This window comes from Mesoplodon mirus, assembly GCF_964341445.2.
Source record: "Mesoplodon mirus genome assembly, chromosome: 6".
Taxonomy (NCBI): Eukaryota; Metazoa; Chordata; class Mammalia; order Artiodactyla; family Ziphiidae; genus Mesoplodon; species Mesoplodon mirus.
The window spans coordinates 31,885,210-31,910,364 of NC_138982.1; the positions used below are offsets into that span (position 1 = coordinate 31,885,210).

Consider the following 25,155-nt stretch of genomic DNA (forward strand, 5'->3'; position numbering starts at 1 on the left):
TAGGAAGACAATTCAACGCATAAGACATCCCAAGGGTGGGAGCTGCTGAAGGTACTGGTATTGTTCCTACTGAAAAAATAGTAACTGAAAAAGAGCTGACCCTCATGGGCGTACCATGTCCCACATACCATTATAGGCATGGATAAGAACACTATGGAGTTACTTTTATTATCTCCACTTCCTGATGAGAAAGCTGAGGCCCAGAGAGGTTAGGGAACTTCCCCAAGGTCACAGAGTTTATGCATGACAAAGCCAGGGTTCTAATGCAGGTGGTCCTCAGCCGTTGCACTATAATAATCATACCATACGATGTAAGCATTTGTGCCAGTTCTGGGCAACACAGATATCATCTCACTCTGACACCTTGTCCTAAATCCAGAACCTGGGTGTGGTCCACTCTGGCCATTAGATTGAGCCATGGAGAGTTCTCACAGGGCAACTGCCCCCTGACCCTGGCTCAAGTCACCACCCAAGAGAGCAGACAGGCCTGCAGTGGGGCAACACAAAGGTGGGAGGAGTTCCTAATGGGTGAGTGAAGAGCAGGGGGCAGGGGACACATAAGGCAAATGGAGCCCACTGCCTCCCTTTCTGGGACATCCCCATCCGTCCCTAGATGGGCATAGGACCACACTGTGCTCTACTGGAAGGAACTTATTGATTTGTCCAGAAGGCTTTTTCTTTAATAGGGGAAGGCTGTGGGAGAGAGAGTTGAGCATGAAAACCCTGAAATCTGCTGCCTTCAAGCCCCCGGCCATCCCTGGTACACTAACCGAAGCCCTGGCCTGGAGCCAGGCCCTCAAGTCTCAGCCTTCTCCATAACTGTGTGTGCTTGTCGATGTTGTTGCTGTTATTATTACTGCTGTACTGATCATATTACTCAGTGTTTCTTCCCTGGCTACTCTGGGGACAGCACAGACATTAGATCATAATAATGCAGTCTTTACTGGGAGGCAAAAAACCGTGCAGGCACTGGGACTGCCAGCTTCCTCCCTAGCAGAAAGGGGCCCTCGAAGGGTTCTGCCCAGCTCCTAATACGGCCACACTCTCTCCAATTCTCTCAGCAAAGTGGCACCAAAGCTGAGTCTAGATTTAGATGAGTAGTTAAAGCAGCCAGAAGTTAAAGTACACAAGACCAGGCTTCCCTGGTGGCACAGTGGTTAAGAATCCGCCTGCCAATGCAGGGGACATGGGTTTGAGCCCTGGTCCGAGACGATCCCACATGCTGCAGAGCGGCTAGGCCCGTGCACCACAGCTACTGAGCCTGCACTCTAGAGCCTGCCACAACTGCTGAGCCCATGTGCCTAGAGCCTGTGCTTTGCAACAAGAGAAGCCACCACAATGAGAAGCCCGCGCACCACAGTGAAGAGTGGCCCCCGCTCACCGCAACCAGATAAAAGCCCACGCGCAGCAACGAAGGCCCAACGCAGACAAAAATAAATAAATAAATAAATAAATAAAATAATTTTAAAAAGTAAAGTACACAAGACCATGGAAAAATCAGGGGCAGCGCAGTGGCCCGAGGAACTAGACACCTCATTGACCCACCTCCTCTCTCGGCCTGTCCATGGGATTTCCATGGGCAATGGGGAAGGTCAGGGTGTTTTATACAGATTAGTGCACAAGTCTCACAGCAGTACTGTGCCGTGGAGAGCGACAGCCCCAAGTGATCAGAAGGGGACACTGAGGGTCAGACAGCTGTGGCCACTCATCCAAGGTAACCTGTACACAGGTAGGCAGCAGAGCTGAGTTTCAAATCCAAGCCTGCCATTAAACCACGCAGCCACTGAGTCATGACCTGCACATCAGGGGCAGTGAGCTCAGCTCACAACCTGGGGGCTGCAAATCCCCTGCCACTGCCCCCATCAGAACGCCCAGCCAGGAGGACCCACCTTTTCCCAGACCCTAGGACACTGGCTTCCAGGCAGGGCCCACCAGCAGCAGGCTTGGTCCCCCTCCTTGTGCTGCTGGGAGCCGTGAGAAGCCACTGCACTCCAGAAGAGACCAAGGATTGAGTCCAGGAGAGGGGCAAGCACACAAATTAACGAGATGGTCCCTTATCAAGTAGGGGAGAAAGACAGACACAGATACATCAGTCTGTCAGGGGTTGGCACAGTCTGGATGCACAGACCAGAGAAGACTTCCCAACAGTCCCTCCCGGGGAGAAGCATCAGCACTGACCTCGAGGACAAGGAGATGATACTTCCCTGCACCTCAGAGGAGGGGACAGGCCAGTTACCGGGGCTGCCCTGGCCCTCAGATCAGGAGTAGGTCACACAAGGCAGCAGCTCAAAAGGGCACTTCGTCTTAAGGCCACCAGGGGCACCAGCCCAGCCCTCCCTGACTGCCCACCTGTTCCACACTCGTGCCTGCCTCTCGGACTGCCCTGAGCTTATTAGCACAAACCTTTAGTGCTCAACTGGCTCTCAGGCTTGTGAAATTCTGCCCCTGACCCCCGGCTATAAAACCCATCCCTACCCCACCCCTGGGAAGAAGGGGAAGTGGAGGGAAGCTCCTGATTAAGGGGATGGAATTCTTGGCTCTGACTTCCTGCAGGGAGATGGGAAGTTTCTCATCTTCCATATCCCCAGCTAAGGCCGTGTGGCTCCCCAGAATTCTACCCTCTTTCCAGGCACCCAGGCGCACCTTTGTGTCCCACAGCCAGAAACTGGGCCCTGAGTGGTGGAAGAGGGTCCTGATCCCATTCTCAGGGAGCTCCCAGTCTGATGGGGGAGATACAGTCCTTGTCCTCAGGAGCTCCCAGTCTCAGGGGAGGAAATGCAGCCCCTGGCCTCACTCCCACTCTGATGGAAGGGGCAAGCCCCTGCCCTCAAGGAGTTCCCTGACTCCGAGAAGGGCTGGCATTGAGTCCCAAGGCAGAAAAGCCCCACAGGACATAGCCCGGCAGCTGGCAGTCCCTCTGCAGTAAGTATCCAGTCCCAGGAGTGCAGTGTCTTCCTGAGGCCAAGAAAGGGGTCTTGAGGATGAGGAAAGTGGATGGCACGTGCTCTAAGATGGGAAGGGTGGGGCTGGCCAGCTGAGTGGGAGCAAAGAGGGAGCCATCCCGGGACTCAGGCCTGGTCGCCACCACTCCAGCCCCCGATCCCCTCACTCACTGCCTTGGAGACGACAAAAGCATCATTCGCAATTCTCACAAGCGCACACCAAGGCCCAGGTAAGGCACCAGGCAGCCGAGGGAAGCAGGAAGGTCCCTATTGCTCGTTCTATTCTCCTGTTGGTTCCATGCTGGCCTTTGGGAGCCCCGGGGTCAAGGCTGTCAGGGGGAGGGAACATGGCCAGGGCCCCAGCCTCAGAGCAGAGAAGCTGGCCCTGAGGCAAGGAGACTGGACGCAAGTGTGAGGATCATCTCACACCATGCACACAGTGCCCTGCACACAGGTCTGTGTGGGTGGCGGGGCTGGCGCCTGCTCTGCTGCCAGCAACCTGCTCTCAGAGGGATCAAATGGTGGTCAGGGCCATGTGCACGCTGCCCCTCAACGGAGGCCGGTTCCCCCTGATGCTCTCTGCTCTCAGACAGTGGCACCTCTTCATCTCACGACCAGAGCCCAGGGTTGTCCCCACCAGGCTGGGAGCTCTCTGAAGGCAGAAGCCAAGTTTCCCTCCTCTGGAAGGTGAGGGTTTGGTGAGCAGGGCAGAAAAGCAGGCCTCCTGTAGGAAGGAAGCAAGGGCTCTCCTGCCTCCTAGCAAGGAGGCCTTAGATCTCCCAGGTCTCCCTGCTGATTTCTGTGGAAAGATGGTTCAGGCAGGATCCACAATCCCCTCCCACGTGGCTCCTTCCTGAACACCCCTGATGGCAAGAGAAGGGGAACAGAAATGCCTTGGGGGTGGAGGTGTTTCTGGGGAATGATGAACGTGGGGAGGTCGCGGCCTCCCATCACCCCCACAGCCCTTCCTCCACCCTGACTCAGAGAGACCATCTTTTGGTCATTTCCCCCTTTTGCATCCCATGTTCAGCCTGGTGGGCGCAGGCTGGCTTTTCCAATGGGTTCTGGGTTGAAGGGTGTGTGTGTGTGTGTGTGTGTGTGTGTGCGCGTGCGTGTGTGCGTGTGTGCATGCGTGCGCCCATCTGTCCTGGGGAGCAATAATAGTTAATAAATAAGTGAATGGCAAAAATAGCCTCAAAGGAGCTGACAGGCAGAAGGCCAAAGTGGCCGGGCATGGGGCCAACACCCTGAAATGCCAAATGTTAATTTAGCCAAAAAGAAAAAAATGTCCATTTTAAGACCGCCTCCATTAGCCAGGATCAGGGGCTGTTGCGGTTTCTGGCTCTGGCACAGTCCCTCCCCACACATCGTAAGTGCAGCCCAGGCGCAGGGGGCCCCTCGCTCAGTGTGAGGGTAACAGCTCTGGAGAGAAGGGGCCCAGTCAGGGACACACAAGATTACGGACGGGCAGAAAGCCGGCAGGCCACGTGCCAGCAGTCCTCCTACGGTCCACCCAGCTGGCCAGCCCTGCGTCCAGTCCCAAAGGTCCAACCAGCTGGGGGCATGTTCTGGACATCATCACAATCTCTTGCCCTGGGCATGGGCCCTGCCCCGCCTAAACACTCACTTGGGGGCGAGGGATTTGACTCAATGTCCTGGTTGTCGCTCAGCCTCGGCCAGATCCCTCAAGGGTCTCATCTGATTTCTCTCAGGCCCTTCTCTAGGCCTCCCCGGCTCTGAGCGTTCTCCGCCCTGAGGCCTCTGGGGTCCACGGGTGCCTTTGTTGGCCTTTGTGCTGGGTGTGCATGTCATCATGAAGTTACAGAAGAAAGCACATCTGGGAAAAGCAGATGTGTGCCCACTCCCTTCCCTAGTGGTTCCAACCCTTTCAAAACCGTCCTCAGTTTATTTACTGGCCTCTCTAGAATGGTCCTTGGAGAGGATGCTGGTCACATCCCTGCAGCTTCCCTCGGCTACAGCCACCCCCAAATTCAGGGGGACCTGGCTGAGCCCACCCCCCATGCACACTCACCCAGGGCACTCCTGGCTCCAGCTCCCAGGCTGGTCCCAGTCAGTTCTAGAGGCTGCCTCACTCCTGGACGGTCTGTGCTGGACCTTGGTGGCCAGCAGTCAGCATAAGGATGGGGCAGGGGTGGGGGGAAAACCCATGGCCCAGGACCTACTCCTTCCTCCAGCAATTTTCTCCTACCCTGTTTACTGCTGTCCAAACACAAAGGCCTTCAAGAGAAACACGAGGCCCTCCTGTAATGTGTGGGAATTTGAAAGCTTATACGTAGCCAGGACAGACATCGGGTCATTTACGGAGGGCGTTTTTCTTGGCAGTCCCTGTGCTAAGTGCTTTGCATACATCATCACATAGAATGGACAACACAACCTTCAAGGGCTGCAATTCTTATTATATCCCATTTTGTGGACTACACTTAGGCTCAGAAAGGACAAGGAGCCTGCCAAGGAGAAACAGCTGGGACATGGCGGAGCTGGGGTGTGAACTGTGTAGGCACAGAGAACACAGCCGTGAGCATGAGGAGTCCCTGCCTGGAGAAGCTGACGTTCTAGTGGAAGGGGAAGCGGGCAAGCGATGAACAAGGGGCTTAAGTGGGCACTTTGTCAAGTGGCCCCCGAGAAGGGGCAGTGCGTGGAGGGTGTCATATTGGGCCTACAGGAGCACCAGGAGCTCTGCTGGGGGTCAGGGTGGCCAGGATGCCAGTGGCCCAGAGAGAGATGAAATTCTCAGAGACTTGAGATCTCTGGGCAACAGAGCTGGTTGGGGTGGGGGCTCCCGGGTTCCAGAGGGAGGAGGAGCTCAGAGGTTGAATGTTTGGGCGCTTAACACCTAGATAAACGCAGAGCCCTGGCCATTTGAGGAGAGGAGGCTGACTTGGGATATTTAAAGCCCAAGAAAAGGTAAGGAGGAGGGCCCTCAGGATCCACCTCAGGCCCCCTGGGAAAAAGAGGATATCTAGTTCCCGGAGGCTGGCGAGCTGGTCTCCTAGTTAGGGAGCACAAGGCTGTGGGCTTGGCACCACTGGTAACCAAGGCAAGGAGAAACTAATAGGCAAATGCCCAGATGCACCCTGTGACCCGTCCCCTCTTGTTGAAGGCCCTGACCCTCAACCCTCCAGCACCCTCGGGACTTCTCCAGCCTCCCCGGACAACGGCAGCAGCCTCTGCACTCGGCACCAGCTCTCCCTCTTCCGAGAGGCTGCTCCTTCCAGATCCACACACTAGAGCCACCTTTCCAAATATAGATGGGGCTATGAGAACCTTCTGGAGATCCCCACTGCCTCCAAAAAATGCAACCCCCTTGGCCCACAAACCTATACTCTTCCCAACCTAGTCCACGTACTAGCAGCCTCACCTCTGCCACATACCTCTTCCCACTCCCTCCCTGGTATAGGCTGCATGCTTATCTCTGCTGCTAAAACTGCAGGTGTCATGCTGCGTCCAGAGGGTGTGAGTGCCCGTCTGTCCACTGCACTTGGGAGGTCAGAGCCCAGACTTGGAGCCAGGCTGCCCGGTTCATTGTGTGAGCTTGGGCCAGTTACCTAACCTGCCAGTCTCAGTGTCCTCATCTGCAAAATGGGGGTGACAACAACAGTGTTCACCTCCTAGGGCTGTTGTGGGGATTAAATGAGTTAACAGAACAAAATAACGCAATTAGAACAGAGTCAGGCGTATAGGAGGCACAATGCACAGGCTTGCTCTTGAGGGCAGGGTCTGCAGCTCTTTCCCCTTGGCTTCCCAGTGCCTAACACATGGTAGATACTGTTAAATAATTCAGTCCAGCAAACATCTAACACCACTACCTAGGCAAAGAGAGAACGGACATGACAAAAATAAAGCCAATTTAGGGATCATGATGAATTTTGTTTGGGGACATGCTGAGTGCGAGGAGCTGGAGGGACTCTGACCGGGAGGATCAATGGACAAGGACCCATGAGGGCCATGCACTGTCTGGCCTTGTGACTCTCAGTCCCCCCAGGGTTGTATCATTTTCGTCCCCATTCTGCTCCCCATCCACGCCTCTGGAGTGAAGTCCTTTCTCATTTGGGCCCAGTGCCCCGTTAATGTACACACGGGAAGGATCTTCAGAGAATGTCTGATCTGTGTTGTCCAGACGAGGAAACTGAGGCAGAGGCAGATGTCTCCCGGTCAAAACTTCTGTGCCTGCAATGTCACAGCCGGTGTCCCTGCTGTCATCTGAGAATCCCTTTGTCTGCCTCCTTTCTCTGGCCGTTGACACGTGCTCTCTCCCGGACCACTTCCCAGCTCCCGCCCCCCAGATTAGAGTCTCTCCCTCAGTTCTTCCAAAAGCCTCCTCCAGCTCTGCCCCGAGACCCACCAGGCACAGGCTCAGCAGAAAGGGACCTCCTACCCTCAGTCTAACCATCTCATTCTGCCTTCCCCAGCTACCTCCTGGGGAAGTCAACACAGAAACCTCTGTCTCTGCGGGTGGCCGGGCACCGCCCCCCATCACTTCAGCCTCAATCCTTTCTCCACCTGGGGAGGCACTCTAGGGTGGGACTGTATCCCTGGGGCACCTACCTCAAATTTTAAGGTGCCTGCTTAAGATGTAGATTCCTGGGGCCCACCTTAATCTTACTGGATCAGACTCTCTTGACAAGGGGCCCAGGAGTTGATTTTTAAATAAATTTCATGGGGAATCCTTGCACACGTTAGTTTGGGAGCTGCTCGTGTACTGGCTGGGATCACGAGCTCTGGAGCCCGCTGTATCACTCTCTAAACGTACAACCTTACAGGAGCCACTTACCTTCTCTGGGCCTCAATTTTCTCATCTATAAATTATCCTCTTTAAAAAGAAAAAGCAACACCTACCTAAAGGGAGATTACGAGGATCAAATAAGTTACCAAGTGCTCAGCGCTTCCTGGCACACAGTAAGTGCGTGATAAATGATAGGAATTAGCAACACTGTTCTATCTTTAAGTTGGGTATCTCAGAAAGGCAAAAGATTTCCATCAGACTGAACATTCCCCCAGGGGAAGGACAATGTCCCCTCTTTCCTCCCCATGCCCAGGGCCCCAGGGCTTCATCAGGACTGCAGCAAAGACTGGTGAATGGAAAAGAAAGAGATGCTGTTCCCAGTGGACAGCCCACCCTACACCAGGCAGGCTATCAGGACACCTCCAAGTCCAGAGGGGCCCCCGGAAAAAAGGAAGAAAGAGGAGTGCCCCCCTCCCCAGGGAGTGCCTGTGCTCAGCCCCTCCCCAGCCCTGGATGAACGCAGATCCCAAAGCCCTCCTCTCCTCAGAGCAGGAGCCCAGGCACCTGGTCCCGCCCATTCCCACCTGCCAGTAAGGTAGGTTCCCCAGGTTTTTCACTCTGGGGGCCTGGAGAGGTCAGAGTTCACGCAAACACAAAGGGAGGCACTTCTGAGACCACCTGATACCCATTCCCTGGAAGGGTGGTGCTGCACGAGGGGGCGGGAACAGGTGGGAGAAGTCAGGGCGGCATATGGCACCTGCGTGTGGCTGGCCCGGTGGCTTCTTGGCTTCCGGGAGATCCAAGGCTCTGAGCCTCTGTGCCCTACTCTACACCTGCGCTCAACTGCAACAGGTCCTCTGAGCTCACCTGCCCACAGCCACTGCCCTGCTCCCTCCAGGCCCCAGTGGTCCCTCTTAGATGAATTACAACTGCGGGTGCGAAGATCCAGCAGAAAATGCCCTGCACATCACTCCAGGGCCAGCCTTGGCCCTTCTCCCCACCTCTCAACTGAGTTTGCAGGGATGCCGCCTCTGTTACCTCTCCCAGTGCCTCCTCCCGCCTTCCATCCCCTCGCAGTACAGAGGCTCCAGCATCTGCCCTGAGACCCTCTTCCTGCTCCACAGTGGAACCAGAGATGACCCTAGGGGAAGTGGGATGGAACAGTCCATATATTTTTGATCCCTTAAGAGAAACCAGGTCTGTTCTTTAAAAACAGGCTTTGGGTGCTTTTCCTTTTACTCCCTTCAGACTATACAGAGTAAAATTAAAGAACAAAAAAACTACTGGAGAACACAGGCTGGAACCAGTCTTACAGACCTGGATGTGGCAGGGTAAGACCTCACCTGGATGCCATCGCCCCCTCCAAGGAGAAGCAAAGAGCAGCGCCAGAGGCCACTCCCTGTCACCCAGGATCAGAGCAGAGGATGACACCACTTAGATCCAGCAGGACTTCCCTTTAGATCTGTTTGCCAGTGAAATCACCCCAGAGGCCCCCGAGGGAGAGGATTTAAATCAGCCCCAGAGACATCAGGTGGGAAAGAAGCAGGGGCAGCAAACACCCCACAAGGGGAAGATGTCAGATGGTGACTAACTGGCTTTTCTAGGCCATTGTCATCAATGCCGGAGAAATATTACACTTTAAAAATAAATGTAAAGCAAAATCCAAAATTAACTCTCCCCAAATAACCCTTTTCCAAAAAAGACCACGTCGTAATCCACATGTGGCCTTTCATAGAGGATTTAACCCAAGGATGTCTCTCGGTCCTGGATAGGGATGCTTCCCAGGCCTCAGCCCACACATCTGGTGACTTTCAACCCTTCCAGTCCTCAGATGGACCCTGATTTCATGTGCATCTCTCAGTCCTCCCAGAGCACAAGGGCTACAGCAGGATCCTTGTACCTTTCTAACCAAAGGTACTCGGAAAGAAGTAGCTTCAAAGTGCACAGGAAGGAAATCCTTTCAGAGTGCAAGCTCCATCTCTTCATCACCCTACACATCACCTTTCTTTACTCTTTGCCACACATGCTGATAACAATACGTGCAAATGGGGAGTCACTAACTGTATAATTCCTTACATATTTCATGAGCTCAAGGGTTGAAGAAAAAGTAATGGCGGTATTAGTGCTGGACTCACATTGCTATTTACCTGCTGTGAGCAAATTCATTCATTCCTTTAGCAAATATTTATTGAGCATCTACTACAGACGTTTTCTAGTTTACATTCTAGTTGGAGGGAGACTCACAAAGACTACTGTACAATTTCTCCTATTCAAAAGGGAAATACCACATAAAAAAGAGAGAAAGGAAGAGCTGACACTTATCACTAGGCATCTGTTTGTAGCTAAGAGGCCGTCAGGAATGCTGAGTGAGATTTGCTGCTCTGCTAAGATGGCTCCATTGAACACATGGTATAGCACTCATTTTCTAAAATATCCTTGCAGTTATATAGCACTGCACTAATCCATTTATCGAGCCATGTTTGGGACTAATTGCTGGTGATAAGAGGAACATAAATATACTGAGCCACAGCCTTGCCTGACAAGATTTTATACACCAACCGCCAATCAAGTTTTCTTCCCCTATTACCTGCCTGTAATCATTTTTAGTGGCCATCACTCTTTACTGAATCACCACAATAAACCCCTTTCAATATAAGCAACTTCCCTTTCGATATAGCCATAAATCAGACTCGGCGTCATCCTTGTGAGCCCTCTGCTGATGAAGGGTGGCTCAGGGCAGTAGTTCTCATCCCTCGGCACGTCAGAATCAGCAGGAGCATTCCAAAATGCTGAGGCCCAGGCCCACCCCAGATGAGCCTGGATACTGGGGTTATGTAAAAACTCCTAGATATACCTTCACTTCCCACGCCTTAAGCTCCGTAGGGTGACTGGAGGTTAACCCACCCCAAGAGCTGAAGTCTCAGCCTTGGGCGTGTGAGGTGAAAAACGGAGCTGACACATGCACTGTAATACAGGGCAATCAACCATAAGGAAGTTTATAACGCACGGTGAGAACTGCTGTTTCATGGGATTGCTTTGAAAAGAATGAAGAATACTGTTTGGAATTTGTGTAGTTATCCAGGCTTATATTTATTGTCCTTACAGTTGAACTTGCCTCCTGGCAAGTCTCTGAGGTCTTTCCCACATCTTACAGCTGGAAAGAGGGAAGTGGGAGGACTCGGGAGGAGGACAAAGATACCAGAAGAAAGCTGAGAAGAAGAAAGGGGACCAAGGATGGGAGAGAGAGGCAAATGGGGGCAACAGGGACACTTCCTGACATCACCCAACAGACCAGTAGGGAACCCAAGGGAGGGAGGGCAAAGATGGAAAGCAGTGTTTTCTAAGCCCACACCCCCAGGCCCAGAGCCCCTTGCCAGTGGAGGACAAGCTTGCCTTGGTCCAGGGAGGGAGCCCCATGAGGGACCCCTGGCTGCCAAGAGTCAGCATTCCCTGTAGAACCTGAGAATGGGAACTGTCCACCTTCTTCCCACAGTGCTGGGCAGTAGGGGTTAGAAAGTCAGTAACATTCAGTAAATATCTGAGTATTCAAACAGACAAGGCCCCTGTCCTCAGACAGCTGACTGTCAAGTTGAAAGACAGATAGATAGACCTACAGAGATAAAATTACAAACCAGTATGAGTGCTGCAGAGAAAAAGAAGAGGGTGTTTCAGAGTGACTCAGATGTTAGATGCAGAGTGTCAGATGTTGCAAAGGCAGGGCACCTCTCCCTCGACAGGGAGGGGTACAAGCCTACACTGCTCACCTGGGATTCAGTGATGATCCCTCTCCCTCGGCAGCCTCCTTGGCTGAGATGTCAGAGCCAAGGCACTTCCGAGCTGGTGTTACCCGCTGGGAGCCTGTCAGGATGGCTGGGTCCCTTCCAGATGGCGTGGTGAAATGCTTACAGGAAAAGGGACTTGGCCAGAGGAAGACTGGGGGCTTGGGCATGTTAAGTGAACAAATAAACAGCCTTCCCACCCCCAAAAGAAAATGCAAAAATAAAACCTTGAAAATCCACTTAGCAAAAGAATTGCACTTGGGTAGGAGTTACGTTTTCCTTTAGTTTTCTTGAGAAGAGTGACAAGGACAGAAATGGATTTGAAGCAGGATGTTTGGGGTACTTTTTAGGATGTTGATGGTTGAGGGGAGCTGGGCTCTAAAGACATCCTAGAGGGACTTCCCTGGTGGTCCAGTGGTTAAGGCTCTACGCTTCCACTGCAGGGGGCGTGGGTTGGATCCCTGGTCAGGGAGCTAGACTCCTGCGGGCATCACAGCGTGGCCAAATAAATAAATAAACGAAATAAAGACCTCCTAGAGTGAGCGTTAAACTGTGCCATCTACTAGATGCAACTCTACAGAAAGACCCCAGGTCTGACCTCCGAGAAGCGATCCTGATGTGTGTCCCCAGCCACCTCCTTCCCACCCCTGTTCCATGTACACCACCAGAAGCCTGGACGTGAGGCAGCCTCGCACCCAGACCTAAGCTATCCCAGCATTGAGTCTGACCCATCTCCTGGGTCTCGGTCCCTCCTCACGCATCCAGAAGACCATTCGGGGGCTCTTCACAGGTAAACATCTGATCCCAGGTGCCCCCTGAACACTTCAGCACTACCCCCGCTCGCAGCATGACTGCAGGCTCAGGAAATGACAAATCATTTAACGCCCATCTGAGCCAGACACCACGTGGGAAGGAAGGCATCACAAATAAGAAACCGCACGTTCCACAACCACCCAAGACGACTGCTTGATAGCAGCTGTGCCTTCTAATTTAGGCACCATGGGATGGACTCGGGGCTGGGTCCAAATGTGAAAAGAGCACTGGATTTGGAGTCAGAGATCTGGATTTGTATAGCAGCTCCTAAGCTAACTGGCTGTGTGACCTGAGTGAGGTCACTTAACCTCTCTGAACCCCCACTTCCTCCTCTCCAACACAATACCAGCAGCACAGGTCTGTAACTATGAGTACTCTTGCAGGCATGACTGTATCGGCACCCAACAACAGATCCTGTCAGTCCAGGAACTGACTGAGCGAGAGTAAGGCAACTCAGCCAGGACCATATAAGCAGGGACTTCTCCTGGGCCCCTGGGCCCAAAAACCAGTGTCTGCACCTTCTTAACTCATCACCTCCTCAGAGCCATCATGAGAAGCAAGTAAGATCACACGTGGTAAAGTCCTGTGTCCTCTATAAAATGCTAATCAGGTGTCCAAGTATTTGAGTCTTTGGCTGATATTTGAGCCACTGTCTAGGTGACAGAAAGTCATACATTTTTAAGAAGCAGAAATTAAATATATATATATAAACAAAAAAATATGTATATAGTTTTTAAATTTTCACACCGTTCCACTCACTAGTCCAGAAACCACCCTACTGGCGACAAAATATGTTATCAGATAGGAGCGAGGGGCCAGGCAGGACTAGGGTTCTGAGTCTGCCACAGAGTTCTGCACTTGATGCATTTTGCCCTAGCAAAGCGGCCACTGCCCTCCCTAGTGTTCAAGTCAAACCCAGATTAGAATTCCAGCTTCTCCACTCTCAACTTGGATTGTCCCTGGAAAAAGATCCTGAGACAAGGATTTGAAAGAAGTGGTTTACCTGGAGGTGGCCCCAGAAAACATTAGACAGGGAATGGAGAAATGAGACAAAGAAGGGAAGAAAGAAAAAAAAAGAAAGGGAGGAAGGAAGAGAGGGAGGGAGGGAGGGAGGAAGGAAGGGGAAGAAAAGAAAAGAAAAGAAAAGGAAAGAAAAGAAAAAGAAAAAGAAATGTTTTCACGTCTATACCACTGTGGGCAACCAGAGCTGAATCCTTCTGCAGGACTAGAAGCCAACAGAGAAGGCTCGTCTCAAAGTTATACTCCTCCCACACCGGGGTCAAGGGAGCTGGGGTATTTATCCACCAGCTCCCAACAGTCATTGGTTAAGAACTGCTCTAGGGATGGGCACTCCCTCCCCAGCACTTCTGACCTGTCCCACAAACAGGCAGAGAGGCTCAGGGCCAGAGAAAGCCCTCAGGTGCCGACAGCTGGCAGTCTGGCTGGCAAGAGCAGAAAGGTACATGCCCAGGGAATATGGGCGGGCACTGAACCATCTGCTATGCTCACTCACTGAGTGACCTTGGGGAAGTTACTTACCTTCTCTTATCCCATTTTCTGCAGCCCTGAAATAGGGATAAAAATATCTTTCTCAAAGGGTTGATATTAAGATTAAATGAGGTCACATACGTAACAGATTAGCCCAGTGCCAGGCTTACAACAAAAACTCAATATATACTGATTGTTCATAATCAATATTCTTTAAGGTCTTCCTCCTTTTGGAGGGTGGGAGTGCAAAGGATACAAAGAAAATTTGGGGAAGAAGGGTGCTCTGAAATGGCCCATCACGACTTCCCCATGGGCAGCCATGCCCTCAGTGCATGGCACCCAGCCCCACCAAAAGTCATATACAGAGCCCAACAGGCTCCGATGTCTAATGACAGCAGAAAACCCCTAAAGGAAACTGAAACTAGATAAAGGAGGCATCTCGCTGGTCCCTTCCAGCCCCATCATCTTACTTTATAAAGGATTTCAGATGCAGATGGGGAATGAGACTTTAAAACAGGTAGCCAGCCAATGCAAGCTGAGTAATCTCCTTCTTGAGGGAGGAAAGCCCCCAGACAAACAAATGCCCCCATCTAGATGACTTTGCCTAGGCCTACCCCAGAGGCAGGGGGCTGGACCCTGAGAAATTTCAAAGATTCTCCCAGCCCCTGAAGCAGCATGTCCCAAAATGAGTTCCAACCAACACGAATGCCTCTGTTATATTCCTTCAAAAACTGGTTCTGCGGTCAAATATGTTTGATAAAGGCTTCATGCAATAGCCTCCTCTTGGCAAATTCTGCTGCATATTAACATATGAAAAGCGTTAAAGTTCTACAATAAAGAATTCTGTTTAACCCAGTATTTCTTAAATTTATCTGACACAGGACTGAATGTGTGTATGTGAAACATCTATTAACATCCCTCCAAAGGACAGTCACAGGGAGCATCTGGGCTAAAGGCAATGCTGGGCGCTGGGACCCAGGCTGAGTCATTTTTGGACCCTCATGGTCTAGCACAGTGCCTGTTACACTGTAGGCATCTAATAAACGGTTGTTGTCTGAATGAATGGGGAAAAGGCTGAAAGAATGACTTAATAATGGTTTTCAAATCTGTGAAGGGATATAGTACCGGCAGTACCAGGCAACAGCTTTCTGTTTCCAAGAAGGCACACGTTTTAAATTGCAGCAGGAGGGATTTTGGAAGCCCCGCTCAGAGTGTAGGATAACAATCCACCAAAATAGGCTTCCAAGCCGAGCTGTATCGCCTCCTTCTGTGGAGGTGTTGGTCTAGCACTTCGGTACAGCTGAGAGTCTGCATGCAGCGGTCCACCCACCCCACCACCCGTTCATTCATTCATTCAAACTCTCACTGAGCACCTACTACGTGTCGCGCACCAAGGTCCCTCAGGACCCCTTCCAAGAGCCAAGTGGGACTGTGGTGATCTGTGTGATAACCCCTAGGGAGTCCCTAACGGGAAGGGAGAGGAGACCACCCAAGTGTGAGGTCAGGATGCCTCAAGCCTAGAAGCAACAGCTCATAACCCTCTCAGAGCAAGAAGTGTGTGTGGGAGTCAGGAGGCGGGGCGCAGTGGGTGTGGTGTCCAGGCTGACACAGGAGGCTGGGCTAGAGAATAAAGCTATTACTGTCTCCCCGGTGTTTGTTTGTTTACCCCCCTTTTCTGTGACTATATCCCATTGTTCCCAGAGAGCATCCCTGCCCCCACTTCCAAGCTTTTCCCCTCCCCATACTCACAGCTCCAATCTCCTCTTCCCTTCCTTACAGCCTACTCCTCCTCCTTCAAAGCATCTCCTAATTCCCGACCTCTTGCCTACCCCTTGATCTCCCCACTTGCCACGTTCTGTACCACCCATTGTGGACCTGGGGTATCCTCAGTGTTTTTCATATTCACTTACCAAATGAATGAATAAACCAGGAGTCAAACTAAGGTCCATCTTTCTGATGACCACTACCACCACCACTGTTGAGCCACAGACTGCTTTGCCTCAAACAAGAGTGGGGGGATGGGAACAGCTGGGAGGCAGGATGAGAGGAGAATATGCATCCAGGTCTGGGCCATCCTTCCCACCCTATGTCACCATTACCAATCGCCTTCCAGCTCTGCATCCTACATCAGTCACTTGCCAGCCCCACCTGGACATCTCCTAATGGGCCTGCAGGTCTGCAGTGACTTTCTGACTTTTAAACAGAGGCTGAGCTGGGCATGATGATAGGACACCCCAACAGATTGCAGCAGGCATTCATGCTGTGGTAAGACGCGAAACCACAGAATCCGAGGGTTGGGTGTGACCTGAGCGGCTATCTTAGCCAATGATCCCAAACCTAAGAGTTGATCAACAATATCGGCTGGAGAGCTTGGAAAACTAAATCCACGCTGTTGAAAAAATAGACCCCTTCCTGGGACCCATCCCAGACCTTTGGAAGCAGAGCCTTCCATTTCCTCAGTAACAAGCTTGGCAGCCAGCCGTCCAGTCTCCCCTTGAACACCTCCACTGACACAGCTGGCTACCTCAGGAGGCATCTGGTTTGATGGCTGCAACCCCAAAGGCTAGAAAGGTATCTTCTACCTGGAGCTGAAATCTGTCTACTGTTTCCACCCATTTGCCCCAACTCTGCCCTTGGGAGTAACCGAAAATAAATTTAGTCCCTCTTCTAACACGTGACAACAGGGATCCCAGCAATAAATAACACTTTGCCCATGTCTCTGCCTTCTTACCTTTGTACAGTCTGCTGTCTTCCCAGCTAAACATCTCCCACGCTTTCAAGTGTTCTCTCAGAAGTCAAGGTTTCCAGTCCCCTTACCAATCTGGTACCCTCCTCTGAATTCTAGAATCAAACATAGTATTTCAGATCTGGCCTCAATCTTCCTATGAACCGGATATGCCCATAAGCCTAACCAAGACCCCACTGGTCTTTTCTAACAGCCAGACCGAAATGCAGGTCCACATGAAGCTCACAGTCCATTAACAAGAAACTCCCAGATTTTGTTCACAATGTTATAAAGAGAGATCTCCCCTGCCCCACGTTTGGACATTGGCTGGAGAAAATGTGGGGGGGCGTGGGCGGAAGTAGGGCTTTCCAATCATCTTCATGGAGTTTCGTGTTTGGGAGAGAAAACCAACACTGGGACTTGCCTAGTGCTGCAGTGGTTAAGAGTCTACCTGCCAATGCAGGGGACACGGGTTCGAGCCCTGGTCCGGGAAGATCCCACATGCCGCGGAGCAGCTAAGCCCAAGAACCACAACTACTGAGCCTGCGCTCTAGAGCCCGCGAGGCACAACTACTGAAGCCCGCATGCCTAGAGCCCGTGCTCCACAACAAGAGGAGCCACCGCAATGAGAAGCCCGCGTACCGCAACGAAGAGTAACTCCCGCTCGTCGCAACTAGAGAAAGCCCACGCACAGCAACGAAGACCCAACGCAGCCAAAAATAAATAAATAAATTTATTTAAAAAAAAAAAAAAAAACCCAACACTGATCCTGCCCTCCACTAGCGAGCTCCCCCCACCTCATAGGCAGGGATGAAAGAAGGATACGATACGCTAAAGTGTGACTTATGTAACTGCACCCAAAGGATTTATGGGCACCAGCACGTTGGAGCTCCTGGGGCAAACTGTTTCCATTCCCAACACAGGCGATGCTCCTGGGAAGTAAACGACCACAAACTGGACCCACCACAAGATAAATAAAGTTAACGGAGGTGCCAAGCAGGCAGCCGTGGACAGGAAGTCACCCAGCAAGAGACTGGTACAGTCACAGAGAGGCTCCCACCTCGGTCCCCTCCCCCAACACTCACCCCACCCCTGGCTGGAACCGAGGAGGGCGCTCCCTCCGCACCTCTCAGGAGAACACGAGGCCAGGCCCAGCAAGGGCCACAGCCCTGCTTCTGCTGCCAGGTGCACCCTCTGACAGAGTGACCCATGGCCAGGGCCTGTGTGCACAGGGGAGCTTCTGTCCAGGCCTTTTACACTGATATTTAAAACTCTTCTGTGAGGCTGGGCAGGTTTCCGAGCTGGGGTTTAATACATCGTCTGTGTCCTCTTTATAGACAAACATGAGCACACTGCTCCGTGTTGCACAGCACACAGACCTCATGCTCTTGCTCCAGATCAAAACTTAGATTGAATTATTAACAGTCAACATTGCCACAAGTACAGCAGCTGATCGTTCTGCTCCTCAGTTGGGTCTCTGCCATTCCTGAAGTCCTCCCCACAGGCCTCGAGGCACCCCTGAGATCCACAAGATGACCCTCCATCTAGAAGCTCTGCTCGACCCCCACCCCAGAGGCTTCTGCTCCCCTCCAAGCATCCCCTTCCCGCTGCATAGAGAAGGAGGCAACATAATCATTGAAAACAATTAGCAAATATAATCAGCAAATACAATTAGCGTTGAGGCAAGACAAGCAGACCCTCCCCGGCTACAAACTCAGAGCCCACCTCCCACCCCAGCCTGCAGTTGCTGCTGGGGTTCACTATGGCCAGATTTCTCTCTTCCAGAAATGGGGGTGATGGGGGAAGTAACTGGTGGCAGACGATTCCCGGAGTTGTGAAAGTGTGTGTCCTCTTCCATACCACCACCCCGTCCTCCCACCCCTCCGTGGGCAGGGAGGCAGTGGCTGGAGCAGCGCACACAGTAACGCACTGCACAGGCCTCTGGACCGAGTTCCAGAGCGAGGGGCCAGCTCTCCACGGGGCTCACCGGATGGCTGAGTGGGTGGGCAGCTTGCGTTTTTGAAAGGGAAGGGTAGGACTCCATGGAGCCATGGGACTCCATGGAGTGGGCTGACCACTCGAGTCTAGCCCCCAGCCTCATTATGATAAGGGGGGGGCGGCGTGTGCATCCAGGGTATTTCCCTGAGGAGCCAGAGGTCAAGATCAGAAAGTCAATCAAGGCCCAGAATCAGAAATGCAAACAGCCATAGGAAGCCAGCCACCAACCGAGAATAAACAGGACAGAGCTGTGATGATCTCCTTTCAAAGTCAACACAAAGGCTTCCCTGGGCCCCCCTCCACCACCCGGGCCAGCCCACACGACAGACAGATAGATACACACACACACACACACACACACACACACGTACGTCCACATGCATGCACGTACACACTGGGGCCAGCCCACGTGACAGACACACTCCCACACATGGACCCAGGCACCCACCCCTCAGCAGCCAGAGCAGTCACTTCTTGGTCTGCTTCCCCACCCCCATCCAGCCCCAGACTCCTCAGTTTAGACACTCACACGTGCTCATGGTCACAGAACATCACCCACACAGCACCTGTGCCTTTCTGATCTCTGGAACAACTGGTGACAGTTGTGTGTTCAAACAGGCACAAAGGCAGAAATGCAGGAAATCACTGAGTTTCTCCAAAAGGGTTAGGGGGAAGAGAGGAAGGAGCTGATGGTAGCTGGGTAGGGATGGGTCAGCCCACACCACAAAGGCCTGACACCACCAACCTCTGACAGCACTCCCAAGCTCACGGGGACCCACACGGGGTCAGAATCTTCTCTTCAGAAACCATGTCAGGTGGGTTTAATGTGGCTGCAGAATAATACCCCACATTTGAACAGGACTTTCTACTTTTCAAAGAGCTCCTGCATCCATTATCACCTCCTAGAGTAACACTGGACAAGCAGAGACATTCATCTCCTTGGCCAAATGACGGCCCACCCCCATGGGGCCCAAAGATGTTTCCTCCAAAATAATCTCTAATAGTTAAGCATGTGCAATAGTTGTGTGAGTGTACTTGTTTGTGTGTGAGTGCATGCAGAGGCTTTATGTAGCAGAGTGGGATACAGTCAAACAAAAATGAGGTTGCCATGGCAACAGGCTCCAGCATCATTGCAGCCTATTAACACAAGTGAGGAATGTGTTTGGCAGATGCTTGAGTGTTATTTATGGTATGGGTGTAGCAGAGGGACTTCTAACAGGCAAAGAAGGAGAAAAAAACAACCCGTGACGCCCCTACTGTACCCCACCAAGGAGACGACAGTGAGGCGAGCACAGAAGGCGAGGCTGAGAGGCTGCAAATGGGAAGTAAGAGATGGGGAAGCAGAAAAGCAGGCAGGCAGAGGAGAGGAGAGGTAGGCAGAGAACAACAGGGGACTGAAGGGGGAGGCAAGAGAAAGGAAGGGACAGAAAAAGAGCAGGGGGAGGGGGATGAATACCAGGGGAAGAGCTAGATCAGATTTAGCAAAAGGAAGAAACATCATCCCCCAAAAGGGCTGCCCCACCTTGCCCCTCCACTCTCTCAAGAGGCAGCAGATGAGACACTAGATGTTTCTCCTCCTAACTGGAGCAAAGGGAAGAGCCCCAAAGAGAAGAGGGGCCAGCGAAAAAAAATATCCAGATCAGATACTGATGTTGAAGATCTAGGCTGTAGGAGCAAGGGGGCCAGCCTCTCAGGAGAAGTGGAAAATGCCAACACAGTTTCCTGAGGGCCCACTCTGTGTCCAAGGCACCGTGGAGGGAAATTCCCAAAGCCCCCGCATTAGAGACCGCATACTGCAGCCCCATTTCCCTGGATGTGTATCTTCACCAAAGAAAAGAACAAGGCATCTAATGCAAGCCATCTTCTAACACCCGCTGCTCTGGGGTAACCTGAGGCAGAGGATAATGCTTGACTGTCCCACTAATATTTCCCACCATCCAACAGGGTTTGCTCAAGAAATACAAAGTTTATATCAGACATAATCAGAAAGGCAAATCAAATACAAACCAAAAAAAAATACAGTTTTCTCTGAAGTCAAATAGAAAGAATGCTTGCATTCTGTTATCGTGGACCATTCCTAACAAGCTCTGCTATACTCAGCAGAGTAGGTCATGAGAAGTTAAGTGCAAACCCACCCAAAAGCCTACAGACAAGGGAAGGTCTGAAGACCACAATGGGTAAAAGAAGCATGGGGTGGGAGGTGGTGGAGGTGGGGAGAGAGGGGAGACGGACAGGTCTGAGGAACTAGATGGGAAGTCGGTCAGCCAACTCTTGTTGCTGCAATGGCATCTTCATGCTAAGATGGAGACGGGGCTCCCTAGTCCAGCACTCCTGTCCTGGGATCTGACTCCAGTCTCCTAAAATCACACGTCTAGGATTTCCTAGGGCTGTAATCAGACCCTGAGTCCCAAGTCTGGTTCAGTAAATACTCTGAATGATCCCGGAAATCTCTGCTGCTCCATGTGGATGTCATGCCTTTCTTTCTGTAGAAGAGCTATATCCACCCAAGCAACCTGCCTCCCATTCAAGCCAGGAACAACCCCCAAAGGTATAATACTCATGTGAGAGCTTGGGTCCCCAGGTCAAAACATTAGGATCCTTTATAAGCACTAACAACAGTAATTAACTTTTTCTAAACCAGCTCTCAATAGGTTGTTCTCTTAAGTTCAGAGCTGATCTCTAAAGATTTTATTTCCTTCTGATCCCAGATCAGAAAAACTTTAAGTTAGCATCAACAACCCCAACTACTTCACCTACTGGGACACAATCAAATTGTGAAGCAGTTATTAAATCCCTACTAAGTAACTTACACTGTGCTAGACAAAGGAGAGAGGGTAGAGAAGGCAAAACACATACACCTCAGGATTCCTGCATCCAAGGAGCTTACACTGGATGGGGAGTAAAACCAGTGGGCACTGGGAAATAAGTAAGTGCCCCACTCTGTGGCTCTGGCTCCATTGTTGGCCATGCAAAAGAGGGAGAGGCCAGTATGGCTGGAATGCAAGGAGGGGCTCCTTGCAGAAGGTGAGGATTGGCACAGAGGGGCTGGAACTGGAAGGGGCATGCAAAAGCCTCTCATTTACCAGGCAAGGAACCCGGGGCCCAGAGAGGTTGTAGCCTCCCTCCCTCCCAGTCACAGAGCACCCTGGAGGTGCAGCGAGAGCCCAGCACCATGAAGCCCATAGTATTCCCTGTGGGACAGTATGATACCCAGGAAGCCAGGGGGCACAGGAGAACCCCTCAAGAAAGACGCAGTACCCAACAAGATTGAAGTCTGAGAAAAGGCACTAGAAGTGGAGAGGAGGAAGGCAATGACAATGGAATAGAGTTAAGAAGTTCTGTTAGAGGATGCAGTTGCCTGGAGAGAGGTGGGGGGGATGCACTAGGTTCCACAGTCAGGAGACTAGCCTGCAGCAAAGGCCCACTTGACTCTCACAGCCAAGTAGGTTGCACCACAACCAAGTAGGCTCAGCAGGGGCCAACGGATGAGGCCCATGGAGCCACATACAAGGGGACCGCTAAGGGGAGAAGGTGTGCATGTCAGAGGAGCTGGTCTCACCCAAGGTCGCCATGGCAAGCACACCTCTCTCCCACAAGTCTTCAGGGGACTCACCAGTTAACCAGGGAGAAGTTTTATTTCCTCCTAAGCCTACCGTTCAAGGCTAGCCTAACCCATCCCAGGAGGATTAAAAGCCCCCACCATAAGCAATAACCAGGAGCACCCACATGAAGGGGTCACGACTTCCAACACTAGCTTTCTGCTCAGGCCAGGAGGGGGACCGTCACCACACACAAAGTTTCCTTCCCACCTTTGCTGAAGGCAGCTTTTTGGCTTTAACAAATGAAACAAACTTGTCAGTCCTCCCTCAAGTTCAGAAATATCTCCAGCTCCCGAACCCCCAGTCCCAGACAACTGGCAGGGTTATATAATTACCCCTCCCTAAGACTGGGCAAGGGGCGCCCAGGGTCTCCCCTCCCCAACCGTCCATCCAGGACATTCGGTTAACAAACCATCAGTGGCCCTCAGGAGCGGGGAGGCTGCTACAGGGGCCAGCCACTTTTCTCAGGGGCCTTTTATATACAGAGACAGAAGCACAGAGAAGGGGACCTCTCCATAGCATTTTCTCCTCCGACTCTCCTTCCTCATTAGCATCCCTACAATAATGGCTAAGGTTTGGTGTGTCTTCTACCAGCGGGAACATTACATACAAGAGCACTCTTTTTGTAGAGGAAGATGATGGGGCTCAGAGGGGGTTCGGGGGCTAGAAGACACCACACAGCTGACACAGCCATGTCTCTCTGGCTCTTTTCACCACTTTCAAGGGTGAAAGTGGGTTGCCTTTCTTTGGAGTCAGGCCTAGGCCTGCGCACCCCACTATACAGTCCCTATGCCCAGGTGGGCCCCTACCTGCTTGAGCAGGAACTGGTCCTGGGCGTTGGTGCGCAGGGCGATGGCCAGGTGGAGGGCAGAGAGAAGCACCCCGCTGAGTACCGCGGCCCGCATGCGCACGGGCAGCAGCGTGTAGATGGTATAGATGAAGAACACAGTCCACCAGATGCCCTCGGAGGCACTGCGCGGCTGGGGCAGCAGCAGGCCCACCACCTGGACAGCCAGCACCACGGCGATGAGCGCGTAGCAGGCCAGGCCCATGTGGTCCTGGTGGAAGGCGGCGCGGTTGCAGAGCACGGCCATGACGAGGATCACACCCACGGCAGCCGCCAGCACGGCCAGGTAGGGCAGCTGCAGCGGGGGCCGTGCCGCGTGGAAGGCCAACATGACGAGGCACACGAGCACCAGCACAGCCATGAGCATAGTGAGGCTGCTCTGGTTCAGACGGAAGAAGTAGCGCTGGTACAGCCGCTCCAGCTTGTCCGACGGGAACTTCTTCGAGCGGAATATCTGCAGCAGTGCCAGGCAGCAGGCGCCCAGCGACAGCACCGCGCCAGGCCCCGCGCCCGAGCCTGCCAAGCTGCCGCCATCTCCGGAACCCTCGTCTTCTTCGACGGCGCCGGCCTCCAGCTCGTCGGCCGCGCGGCCCTTGCCCCGCCGCTCCTCCAGACCCAGCTCCACAGAACGGGGGCGCACCTCCGTCCCGCCAGCTGCGGCCGCCGCCGCCGCCGAGCCGCCGCCGCCGCCCGCAGGGGGCGCCCGGGTGCTGCCCCCGCCGGCCGCGCCCCGCCGCTGCCGCCGGCTGCCGCGACCGCAGTCGTCGCCGCCGCGCTCCTGCCAGGCCGACTTGGAACGGAAACTGAAGCCGAAGCCCCCAACCAGGGGGTCATCCCCACTCAGCGGAGGATCATCATCGTCGTCGCTGCGCCAGCGGCTGGCCAGGCGCTGCTGCTGCTGCTGCGGGGTCACCGTCCCCCCGGGTTTCTTGGTGGAGCCGCGGGCCGAACCCCCGGGGGCGTGGGGGTAGCCATTGGCGCGGGAGTCGGCCTCGCCCCACGCCGAGCGGTGTTCCGGGCCTCCCCGGGACGCCGGCGCCGCCGCTGTTTGCGCCGTGTAGCCCGGGGGGCTCACGCTTTTGGAGCTGGACATCCCCCCCTCGGCCTCGTCGTCTTCTTCCTCCTCCCCCGGGGGCCGGGCCGGGGTTCTCCAAGGGGAGGGCGGACGGCCGAGCAGGGGGACCAGGCTGGGGTCACACGTCGGGGGCGGCCCGGGGCCCTGGGCAGTAGCGGGACATCTTGGCACCCCCGTCCTGAGCGGAGAAGGAGGGCAGCGGGAGAGCAAGCGGGAGGCAGGCACAGCCCCGAGGTGAGAAGTGGCTGAGAATCCGCGTCAGTAGTCCCAGGTCCGAGATGGAGTTGGCTCCGAGCTGGGGCAGCGGGGACTACTCGAGCTGCTGAGCTGCGCGCAGAGGGACGTCCGGGCTCCTGGCTCGCGTCGAGCTCGACAAGGACCGGAGTTGCGGACGAGGCGGGACGGAGAGGTGTCCTTGCGGGCGGCGCCTCCCCGGAGCTGGCAATGCCCGGGCGCGGCGCTCGCAGATTCTGCCTAAGCGGAGCCCAGCGGCACACGCGGCGAGGCGGCAGCTAGGGCGGCTCGGTAGGGGTCCCGGCGTGGAGACCAAGCGGGCGCCCTTTCCTCGCGGCGGACTGGGAGCGACTGGGAGGTGCGGGCGCCAGCCAGCATTATTTTCTTACGAGGGGTGGGGAGGTGGGATGGGGGGGTGGAGAGGACGGGGGAGGGGGCGGCGGGCGGAGCAACAGCTCCCGAGCCCTGGGGGGAGGGTCCTGGAGCCCAAGGGGGCCGTCGCCCGCATCCCCCACCTCCCGCAGCGAGTGGGAGCTTGGCCCCCGCGAAAGCCGAGCCCAGCCTTCAGCGTGTCCGCGCAGGGGGGCGGGGGCGAGGACCGGCTCCTGCAGCGCGGCCCTTCCCCTCTCGCCTCCCCCTTCCCCCAAAACGGAGCGGAGCTGGCCCGGACCCGCTGGCCCAGGAGGGCTGTCGCGCCGGCTCCGCAAGCTCCAGGCTCCTCGCCGCCGGCTGCGGGCCCGCCGCGGCCGGGCGCAGAAGGACTAAGCTGAGGGCGGAATCCGGCGCAGCACCGCCGCCGTTCCGCCCCAACGCAGGCGGGCTTCTCCCAGGGAGCACGGTATCCAGAGATCGAGGGCCGGCGCTCAGAGGCAGCCGGCCGAGAGGGGCCGGCCCAAGAACCGCTGCGCCCG

At 53.8% G+C, this 25,155-nt stretch overlaps 1 protein-coding gene across 1 annotated transcript in view; it reads right to left on the minus strand.

Moving 5' to 3' along the window:
• Positions 1–24,586, minus strand: part of ADCY5 (adenylate cyclase 5) — a 156,327-nt gene extending 131,741 nt beyond the window's left edge. Inside the window, exon 1 of the mRNA XM_082625412.1 lies at positions 22,898–24,586. Coding sequence (XP_082481538.1) covers positions 22,898–24,028 — 1,131 coding nt within the window. The 5' untranslated portion in view covers positions 24,029–24,586. The remainder of the gene's footprint in view (positions 1–22,897) is intronic.
• Positions 24,587–25,155: the final 569 nt, after the last annotated feature.